The sequence below is a fragment of the Pangasianodon hypophthalmus genome, chromosome 12, assembly GCF_027358585.1.
Source record: "Pangasianodon hypophthalmus isolate fPanHyp1 chromosome 12, fPanHyp1.pri, whole genome shotgun sequence".
Lineage (NCBI taxonomy): Eukaryota > Metazoa > Chordata > Actinopteri > Siluriformes > Pangasiidae > Pangasianodon > Pangasianodon hypophthalmus.
In genome coordinates, this window is record NC_069721.1 from 13760047 (window position 1) to 13772052 (window position 12006).

The window sequence follows — 12006 nt, forward strand, 5'->3', positions numbered from 1 at the left end:
TTGAAATACATTTTTAGAATTTAAAGCAAAATAGCCATTCTTACAGTTATATTAAAATATATTGACTTACTTATTGTTGCTCTATCCAAAGTTGGTTGTTGCAAAATTTAATCAGAGGTACAGTGTGGTACTGCATTAAAGCCAGGATTAGTGTTCTTACATGAAAGACTAACAGCAAACAACTAAAAGGTGGGCCAGTGACTTGAGTAGCTACAGACTATGAGTGTCTGTCTCTCACATGTAGCTGCATGTGTAATTAGGCTGTTAAGAGGTGTGTTTTGCTTTTTCAACAATGTTTGAATGCCCTCTGAGTAGGTTTCTTCCCTTTACATCTGGGCTTCTCTTTTTAGAGAAAACCAAAACCGAAAAGCAGCTATGGCATTTTGGGAACATCACAAGGCAAAGAATTTACTATAATTTACAGAAGTAAAGGGAAGAGCAGCCCAGAGTAGAAATATCCACCTCCTCTGAAGGGCATTATCCACTGCTAATCTTAGTATAATTACATTGGTCCAGTGGGTGGATGGAGAAAGAGCGTAAGAGATCTCAGTATCTGTAAAGATGGATGGTGCTTCAGTCAGATGCTGAAAACTTTTGATAATTCTCATTAGTGTTTGTCCAAGCTTTTCATCAGTAATGTCAGTAGCTGAAAGCTTGTATTGAAGTGACAATTTGTCTATTGGCTAAATTGAAAGTTTTACGCCTTCTGGTAATAATAATTCTTCTTAGTGTTTTTCTATGAGTGAAAATAATTCAAATAGATTGCCCCCTTCCTGGCTGATTTAGACATAGACTTTGTATGTGTTGGCAGCTCATATGCTTTTTTAATGCTTTTAGTTGTACTTATGAGAAGGAAGCAGCCCACAGAGACTTTTAAAGATCCCCTTAATGGCTTAGAATGTCTCCCACACGGCTCAAAATGTATTCACTTATTGATCTATTTTGACAGCAGTGAGTACAGGGCCGTGTGCTCTTTTCACAATGTATAGCTGGCTACTTGAAACCCTGGCCTCCACTGTGCTGCTGTTCAGTGAAACTCCCCACTGCTCTGCTTCTGTGCAGCCCTTTTCCAGCTCCCAAAAAATGTGGGGGAGGGTGCTTTGTGTGTGTGTGTGTGTGTATGTGTGTGTGTGTGTGTGTATGTGTATGTGTATGTGTGTGTGTGTATGTGTGTGCCTATTTGAAATTGCTTTGGTCATGTTTCAGAAGATACTGTCTCTGATGCCACTAAATTTATCTCAACTCTTTCTGTAGGCCTTCTTGATGTGTGTGCGGGTCTGTGAATGAGAGAGGAAGCCACAGAAATCTTATGACCCGTGTGCTTTTTTCCTTCATATGAGTGAATCTGTGGAGGTGTCAGTGAGGTTATTTTAAACTCTGGGGACAAAAAAAAAAATTAGAAGCTGGCCTCTAAATAATCAGCCTCGTCATGCCACAGTGCCTGCCCCCACACGCCGGCTCAGTCATCACAGTGAGACAGACTGAAAACAGCCTCTCTTTTTTTCTCAGAAAGAAGCGTAAACCTTTAGTCATACTTAATGATTTTCTCTGAGAGAAGCCTAAACAAGCGATTACTACAGTACATCTATTTCACACATCCCAGTCAGCAAATTTCCTTTGGCCTAGTTGGCCTAGTTGGGGGGCATATAATCAGCTATTCTCTGGAACACATCTGAGAGTTAATGACAGCCCAAACTGTATCATATCGGAACAGGCATAGCAACAGTGAAACACAACCACACATCTCAATCTCACATCGAAGTCAGCCAAATCAGAAAATTTCATATAGTTCACATATGTACAATCAGAGAAATACCACAACACAGCTGCATCTCTACGTACGTAATATGATTTTTAAAAGGACTTGCTTTTCAGTAGCAACAATACTCCATAATCAGACAAATTGTTACCTGACTCCTAAGTGGAGTATATTTCTAATAAGGACTAAAAACTTTAATGAGTTATTTAGCAAAAGAAAAAGGCCGCTTGTTCAAAAATAATAGTCATTTTAGTGAGGAGTGTGAAATAATATTGCAGTTGTATTTCATATTGCCAAACGACCAAATACTTAAAAAAGAAAATTGTGCTCAGGCAATAAATTAGGTGATTAAAACTGAAACACCGTATATTTAGGTTTCATTTAAACACATCTTTCTGTATTTATGTATACTGTATATAAGTATATACAGAGTATATTATCTGACAAAAATATGAACACAATAATGTATAATTAAAAGTGTTGGCAAACATAAACTTAAGTATATTAAATAAGATTAATAATGTTCAATATTAATTAAAAAGTTCAGAAAACGCAGTCCTTCAATTAAATGTAAAACTAAATTATGTACACACATGTTTACATTGCAAATTATGTATTCAATAACAGTCTGATCCAGCAGATAACAGGGAGTAGATATGATTTTTCAGTGCTTGTTATTTTGGGATAAGAAAAAAAGAACTGAGTAACAAAATAATAAGATAAACATACAAAGAAAATATTTAGTACTATGTAAACATTTCACAAAATACTATTAAAATACTATTATGCACACACACACACACACACACACACAAAACACCTGCAACATATTTACTCAACTGAGAATAATGCTAAGTCTCTCTCTCTTCCTCTTCTTCCTCCTCCACCTCCACATCATTATGATTATCATTATCATCATCAAGCAGTTGCTAATCTGAGGTATCTTTTTCCTCTATCTCTGTGCTCTAATGGGTTTCAGTATTGCGCTCTGTGATGGTCCTGAATTCATCAGCAGTCAGGTGCCTCCTCCAGAGCAAAAGAACAATATAATTTTGGAATCGCTCCAAATCGCACACTTTTACTGAAATCCTGTAAAATAAAAACAATACTTTCTAAATCTAACTGATTTGCACAGTAACACCATAACAATAAATATACTGCCATAAAGCCAAGTTAGAAATGGCACACAGTCACATTAAATAAGAAATTAATTTAACAAATTTTGTACAATAGCACCTATATGAACAATGAATATATCTTAGTGCATGATGTAAATAATTGCAGTCCACTCTGAGAGAATGCTGACTGTGAAGCAAATCAGCAGCTCCCTTCATAAGAGATTAATTGAAAGCATACAAGCAATAGGTTGTATCTCATATTAGTGCACTACATATGGTGTAAAAGCCATTAAAAAAAGTTTTTCCATATCCTATCCACATCCAGTGCACTTATATAAGGAGCGAGGAGATATTTAGTACATTCCTGTGGTATAAGTAGAATAAATAAATTCCATGGTGGTGTTTCTGCTTTGTGTCAGGGCCACATCACACCACCCTGTCACACATAACTCCTAACATCATCACACATTAGCTATCACAATGTTACGATGAATGCTAGTTAGCAGGCAAATCTGCTAGGATCCTGCAGCTAAGATAAGATCATTAAAAAATAAAGAGATAAATAAATAAATTTAACCTTTGCTGCACAGTAATACTTCAGAAACTAAAGATACAGTATATAATTTTCCCTTCATGATTTAGTGCATACCACATCTTGTTTTCTAATGTTAGCATTTATTAGAAGGCTGACATTACAACTAAAGTGGTCTTCTCATTGATTAAGCTCAGTATTGAGTTCTACAGTATGCAGGATACAATAATTCTAATTCAGCAAATCTATATTTCATTTACTTATGGGAGCTAGGGATGTGACACTGCCTGTGCTATCATTTAACACCTTTGTCTGTGTCTGTGGTCAAACAGACATCTTGGCTTGTCCCTATACAAGTTGAGTTCCTATACAAAGTGTTTTTTTTTTTAAATGGCAACACACACCATGGAAGAAATGCTGCATGGATCGGTCAGACTTGGATGAGTCGTTAATTCTGATACAATTGAGTTAATCATTGTTATGACCAGAATATACATTTGATGGTAATTTCCTGTTACCTATAATATAGTATATGTCTGCTCTTTATCAGATCCTGGTGATGATCCTCTCCTTCCCCTGTGTATCAGTGGAGATGCTGGGAACCCTGTAATTCAACACTCGACCCTCCCCCTACCCTCTCAGGGCCCACTGAGCTGTCACACACACCTGCCAGCCACTCTGGGTGCTGCCTCTGCTCCCTTTCTTCCTTTTCAGTATTTAGTAATCTCGCTCTATTTATCATCCCTGCCTCTGTCTCACTTGGGAAACAAGAGGAAATTGTCTGTCATATTGTTGCATTATAGTGTGTTGAGTCAAACATGAAGAAACATCGTATCTGTTTCAGTTTAAATATCTGTTTAAATAAAGGCTTACACATGTACATGTGTAATTTTTAGAGAAAGCCTCACAATAAGATATTAAGAGTGACTCATTATTTTCCAGTAGTGTAAGTAATTACTTTTTCAACATCTTAATTTGCAGCATGAACCCCAAATCTATTACCTCATTAGGCATGAAACCTGATTGCTCTGCTGGTTTGTCTCTCAACGCCACATGAACTCTGATAGGTGGAAAGAGAAGTGAAATGTGCAGTTTGGCAGAACCAGCAGCAGCACAGCCCTGTAAAACGTCAAACAGCAGCTGCAGAACAGCTGCCCAATTCCCAGAACAAAGATACTGTAAATAGGAGAAAAAACATTAACTGTGTCTTCTGATAAGCGCCACACATATACACTCATAATCCTGCAAGAGGAACTGCCGTGGAAACTACCTTGTTCCTTTTTTGCACACTATAGAAAACTGGCTTTGGTGTCCTATCCCCTTTAAACATTTCCATGCTAATAATATCATCACCGTTTTTGAACATAATGGAAATGGTACATCAGTCATGGAGATGTATCCTACGGGAGAGTTTCCTGACCGTATGGTGCAGAAGGCAGCAGTGTGGGTGTTGGGCCCTTTGTGTCTGGTTGAGGTGCATAATTATGTCTCCTCCACTGCACCCCTCTGACAGCCAGCATCTTAATAGCAGTCAATAACAGAGGTGTGAGTGCCTAAAGTGAAGCCAGGATACGCATCTATTAACACCATGCAAATTGTATTTGTCTTCAAGTGAACACAGAAAGAAAGCCATTTATCAGCCATGATCATTCAATAAATCAAAGATGTGAGCTTCTGATATAAAGGCTATATGACAAAATTTATATATTACCTCTTCATTCTTAAGGAAGATATTTAGGTGGTATATATTTCTCATGGTATTGTCATTTTATAATAGAAGTGATAAGCACAAATAAAGTGAGATCTTGATTGCCATGCAGTAAGAAATTAACGAGACCTTTTAATGAACTTCCAAAAGTGCAACCAGGTGTCACTGAGTTTCCATGGTTACATACCTCATGTAATGCCCACAGAGATTAAACTCATGTATAAATGTTTATTGTATACTGATATACTGTAATGGTGCTATTACCCTTCTAAAGTATGTTGTAGCTCATAACCCTGTATGATAAACCAATTTACCTTTTACCTGTTCCATATTCCTTGTAATCAAATTTATGTCATAGGTAAACTGTATGTAGGTAAAGGGATCTGTATGAATCTGCAATCATACAGATCCCTTTTACATGTATATATATATATACATGTATATATAAAATCATGTTTGCAGGTTCTTTAATGATATGCATTTTGAAAAATGATTTTAAGCTTCCTGAAGGGATCTTGGGGGCCTGTTGGTTATACAGTATATCAGGAAGTTAGAATCGAGACATGATTCCAAGTCTGAATTTAATAAGCATAATTATTTGCTTATTGACAAAACATCAGGCCAAAGGGACAGATGCTCAGATGAAAAGGACAGCATCTGTACTGTTTCAGGATCTATACAGCCTCTGTAATAACATCTGTATCAGTCATGGCAAGTCATACAGAACCCAGGTTGTGTAACTGCACAATACCTTGTAAGATTACTGTGTTGATCATTTTAGGCACACAGAGGCAATAACTGTAAAGCTAGGTTGATATCAGCCAGTTAAGTATTCAAAGAATCTGTTGAAATTCTGTGTGCTGTTCTCTCTTCTAAAAGCTTGACAGAGATTCTTTCATCTTGCCTTTTAGGGAAGCACCAAAATGGTAAAAGTGTAAAACAAACAAACAAACAAACAAATAAACATTTTCAAAAAGTGATATATATATATATATATATATATATATATATATATATATATATATAAAACCCTGTTTTGACTTTTCTACTTTTCTACTATGAGCACCACCTGAAGGTAACATCCCAGTCAATACGCAGACCACGTTGTAACAGTTTTAGATTTTATGCCATTTCTTTTAATTACTGCCTGGTTGGTTTTGTGGAGTAATATCTTACTGAAAGGATGGAATTGTCAATAAATTGTAATAAAATAAAAGTGAGGTTTTAGAATAAAAGAACTTACATTGTAAATTCTTTTATCCACTTTCTCTATTATTCGTTTTTATATATTATTAGATCTATCCTATATTAACATGCTATATATAAAGTGAATAAAGCTTATTCTAAATGAATGTGATCTATTGGCTACTTTTTATGATATAGGAATATTAATAAATTGGCTTTTTCTCTCTTGAATAATAAATATAAGACAGCGTGCCTTTCTGCAATTTTGTTGTCTTTGACAAAGACAATAAACCTTGAACTTTGAATCTTGTACCCTGTCGCCTACCTCTCTTCAACCAGACAACTGCAGTCTTCCTATGTGTGTTCTTTTCCAGTTTTTCTTTTAAATCTCTTGTTATTTTTGTGGGCATCTTGATGACACTATACGTAAAATAAAAGTTAGATTTAAATGGCAGAAATCTATTAATCACAGCAGTATCAAAGCTTGCTAATGTAGCTAACAAAAGTCAAGTCAGTCTGTAATCTGCTTTATCAGTGGACCAATTAAAAGAGTTCTTAGAAGTACAAATTACATTGTTTACAATATTCTGTTTTTCTGTTTGAGAGCCACAGTAACAGTGACAATGAACTAAAATCTGCAGTAATTCAGTAATTCAGTAAAACACAAAGAGAAGGAAAATGGAGGGCTGATACACAAGCAACATGCAATGCTGCACTTATTTTTCCCTCATTTGATGCATCTTTCTCATATCATTTCAATTCATAAAGGTCTAAAAAAACATTATTATTTTTTTATATCAACAAAATATAAAATATATATATTGAGCAGGTGCTCAAGCACCCAACCCCTACAGTCACATGCCTCAGACAGACGTGCAAAATAATAATTTAAAACCATCTGTACTGTTTGTTATTTTCCGTATTTCTTACTGGTTTTGACAGAAATACTCTTCTCACAATCCCAAAGTGTGCATCACTACAACAATATGGAGTAATAATTAATATGGAGTGTAATAAGAAATAAGGACAGTCTGCTGTTTTACCAGTTTTATTCCACACATTCAGTAAAAGAAGCCATTTATCAGCCACAGTCTAAAATCGAAGGCATGGCCTTGTGAAATAAAACATGTCTATGATTTTATTATTCTTTGAGTAGTTTTTGCTCTTATCCATGTTCTGAGAACAGTCCTCAATAACTTCTGCTGTCTGCCAGTCAGTACACAATGAATACAATATATGGTATAGTGTATTTATTGTATTTAGTTCAATGTTTTAAATGTTTCTCTTTTAATTGCAACAGTTTAAAGACATTTTGGTGAAAAAATTGACTCGGATGACTAGAATATGCTATACTCAGGGTAATCTGACTCTCAGTAAGAGATTTGACTTGTATTTGAATACAAATTCTCCTCTAAAACAACTGGGCCAAGCCTAATTTGATTAGGTGGGTGCAATGGTAAATATACTGATTGGCAAGATTATTGTTTGACTGATGGTTAAAATTATGTTAAATGTAAAATTTGATTTTGATGTTAAATGTAAAATATGATTAAAAAATGTCAAATTTGTTTTGTAGACTTTGATATAAACTAGGTGTATAAAATAGACCATGTAGCATTATCATAAAATTCCAGCATAAATCTTGTTTACATGTATTTTCCCCAAACTCCTTTTCCCCCAGCGGCAATCCATCAACTCAGCATTGATACACATCAACAAATCTCAAACTGTCCATCAAAAACAGCCTTGCTTCAGAATCAGCCATTCACACCACAGACAGAATTACAACAGGGCCTTTTCTTCAATGAGCAGAGTTCAGAAGGGGTAGTGCACTATCAGACTCTTTATTCTTGCTTGTTTCAGGGGCAGATGGAAGGAAAGGGCTCAGATAAGAATTCTGGCTTGCTAGCGAGGATGCACAGGGATGTAGGGCGGCTTGTCTAATTGCCTGTCTCAGAAAGGCAGATACTGAAAGGATTTATTCAGGCTTAATAAAGCCTGCGTGCCTCACCAGAGTGCATGTGTCATCTTGAGAATGTCACTCAAAGAAGCTGAGTGTGTGGAATCAGTGGAACTGACTGGATATGTTCACATTCAGGCATGCTAGCAACCGTGGAGATGCGGTCCAGATATGTTTCATTGCATCATTAAAAAAACTATAACAAATATTATGAGAAAACATTCAGAGAGCTGCAGAATGGAATTATAGCATAAATGTTTATTTTTGTCATTGCATCTTCTTTTAACACCATGAACATGAAAGAAAAGATGGAGCCACGGTTGCAGTTAGAATATCAAAGACTTTATGAGCGTCTGATTTAATGAATACCTTTAAGATTTGGATTTTTAATCATTAGAATAAATAAAGCAGATATTTCCTATGAAAATAACAGGACTGTTTAGTAGTCCTTCATACAGCAGGACTTTTTCTTACACCAGCTCATATATATAAAATATATTTCTATTTTTTTGTTATAGACTTCTTTTCTTGAATAACGGAATGCATACTATAGATTAATGAACAAATCTTCTATTTAAAAACAAAAAGCGCCACCTGTTATGATTAAAATAGGCATCTATGATAAACCTGGTTTTCTAACTGGTAGGTTATTTAGTCTGAATATTAAAAATTACAGTAAACACATAAGAAAACAGACAAAGGCTTTAGATGAAGCGTGCTGCAATATATAGGAAACCACCTGAGTTCTGTCAACACCATCTGTTTTCTTGCTTAATGGGGGATGGTAGCAAAGAGAAAAAGATATATGACCTCTGGAAGAGCAACAGAGAACAAAGTGAAGCACAACAAACATTAAAAAAATAAATAAAAAAAAAAAAATTAAAAAAAAACCTAAGATGCCAAATAATCTCGCAGAACTTTATTTTATGGATACCTTTCATTATTACACATACAACAGCAATAGATTCAGAGGTACCACAGGAAGATGCTCAAACTGACATTATTTATAAATACACCAGTTACTTCGATTTCATATTAAGGTGTTTGCAGAAAATATTTTGTTAATTTCCAAATAATGTACATCGGATTGTTGAGCACATTTCATATCCTGCCATTTTGTACATGAATTTTGAAGGTTATTTCAGGTTTGTTCAGAACAACCTTTTTTTAGGGCATTCTATGAAAGGTGATATTAAATTCTTCTACAATTTCAATATGTTACAAAAATATACTTAGAAAAAGAATAATGTAGTCAAAAATATTGCATTAAAAGGTGGAGTGACAAGAATTGTCATCAAAGACAGAAAACTTCAGTCACAGATGTAACCTGCGGTGGTAAAAGTTTGAATGTGTACAGGACTATTCAAAGGTAGAAGTGTAACACAGTATTAGATTCAAGATGTTCTGGAAATTTAGTGCCAGCCCAAGGATGACCTGGTTTTGACTTTAAATATGAAGACAGAATATGTTTATTCATATGCTTATTCAAAACTGTACTGATGATCAGACTACTAAAATGCTCCCAAAACAATGCTTTTTTTTTTCTTAACAAACTGTTAAGCCATAATGACACAAAAGCTATTAAGAAAGACGAATCTGTAAGCTGAGAGTATAAAAATGGACCAGAGGTCCTTATATGAATTTTCTATATATATAATTTATTTATTGTGATTTATTGAAATGTCTTAATAACCGAAATTGTAATTTTTAAAGCTGTACATACATGACATGTTGTTTATACATACAGAGGTACACACTGCTTTTCCTGGAGCGTAGGGAGTATGCAGGTCTACTTCCTTTTTGCATTCACACTTTTGCAGACCCAGTTCATGCCATCCTGATACACACAAACAAATTAGCACTTTAACAAAATCTATACTTTTATAATCCAATTTTTCCTGTTTTGTTTACAAAATACAAATTAAATACAAATGATAAATTATTATGAGAAAGCATCTAACTAAAAGCTGTAACGCTCTTCTGTAGGTTTATCGTTTATAATTACCTGGACACCCTCACCAGTGAGGGCTGAACAGGGCTGGATCTGCCATACTCTGTCTCGAATGGTGTGCAGGTTCAGTCCCTCAGCGATTTCAGATGCAGGGGCTGCAGTGAGGAGGTCTTGCTTATTAGCAAAGATGAGAACAGGAACCCCACTGAGTTTCTCCTCATCTAATAACTCAGCCAACTCCTGCGAAGAGCAGCACAACAACATAACTGGTATAGTATGTTTTAAATTAACAGAAAAATTACATCAGGCGTAGTTAGATACATAGCATTACCTGTCCTGTTTCTTCAAATCGTTTGCGATCTGCACTGTCAATAACATAAATCTGAAGGGGAAAAAAAACATGAATTGATCTTTCAAAGAAAACTCAAAATGCTTTCATGAGTAGTGATGCACAAATGCCATGTCACTCACCAGAAGATCTGTATTTTCAAAGTAGTTCCTCCAGTAGGGCCTGATCTTACGCTGCCCACCAATGTCCCATACGTTTAGTTTGAAACCCTGAGACTGCACACTTTTGATGTTGAAACCCTAAAGAATCATAATATATGAAAAAAAAAGAATCAAAAACAAAACACAAGACTAAAAAATGAAAGACATACTGTCTTATATTACAATGTGTAGTCTTTCATTTTCACTTATTAGATAAGAATGGTGTCTCAGATGTGCTGGGAGCAGAGGAAACACTCATGTGCAGGACCAGGGCTGGGATCCTGGGCTCTGTAGCTGACCTGTGTTGGTGTAATGTGGCTGATATCCTCTGAGGCCAGCTGTTTGAGCAGAGTGGTCTTACCACCATTGTCCAACCCAAGAAGCAATATGCGGACCTCCTGGTCCGGGGTACTTTTCAGCTTTCGCAAAATTGATAGCAAACCCTGAAAAAAACACACTAGTTTTAGATTAACTGGGTTCCACTAATGCAACATGCATCGATGCTGTAAGGGCCGCGAGAGTAAACACGAGCTCAGCCATAAAGCTGATAAACCCCATGTATCCATCCACCACTCATCCACACATCCATCCATCCATCCATCCATCCATTTCTCCTCACTTCTATGCTATCAGCATGCACAAACTGTCCGGTTATAATCTTTGGTTCGCCCTTTCCGATTCTGACCACAAGCCATAGCTCTGAGCCACTGGATCTGGTCTATTAAACACCTCTATCGGTGAATAATGATGCTGCTTTGCGGCTAGCGAGTTAGCTAGCTAATCTCAGTAGAGATTTAGCCAGAAGTGATGCTGATTCTTATTCAGTATATAACATCAACTGTACAAATACACATTTATCCTCGTCAGTATCGACTGATTAAACAGTGGTTGCACCGTGATAACTGCTCTATCCTATTCGCGCTGTGTTTGATGTACAGTGTAAAAGCTTGTTATTATAATGGGCTTTAACTCACCATGTTGTGATTGTGCCTCCTCGAGACGCCTCCGTGTTACTAAGGACTGCCAATGACGTAGTACGCAAGACACACGTACAAAGGGGCGTGGCTTCATTAGCACAAAGCGGAAGAAAGCTTTGTATGAAAATACCGTTCTGGCTAACCAGGTTATTTTATGTGAAAAGAAATGGTTTAGGTTTAACACTACCCTAATTTACATTGCTATGTTGTTTACGAACACATGATATTACATATTCATCAGAGTATTTTGGCTTTCTTCAAAGCTAACGGTTAATAAAATGAAGTAGTATTATTAGCTAACCATGCATTCACTTTGTGTGAACAGAG

At 35.9% G+C, this 12006-nt stretch overlaps 1 protein-coding gene across 1 annotated transcript; it reads right to left on the reverse strand.

Moving 5' to 3' along the window:
* Nucleotides 1–9166: 9166 nt before the first annotated feature.
* arl3b (ADP ribosylation factor like GTPase 3b) lies at nucleotides 9167–11829 on the reverse strand. Its single transcript, XM_026915703.3, has 6 exons — nucleotides 11677–11829; nucleotides 11002–11145; nucleotides 10685–10801; nucleotides 10545–10595; nucleotides 10268–10453; nucleotides 9167–10099 (listed from the first exon to the last, which is right to left on the reverse strand). Exons 1-6 carry the CDS (start codon nucleotides 11677–11679, stop codon nucleotides 10052–10054), a joined length of 549 nt encoding a protein of 182 aa, XP_026771504.1. The 5' UTR covers nucleotides 11680–11829; the 3' UTR covers nucleotides 9167–10051.
* Nucleotides 11830–12006: the final 177 nt, after the last annotated feature.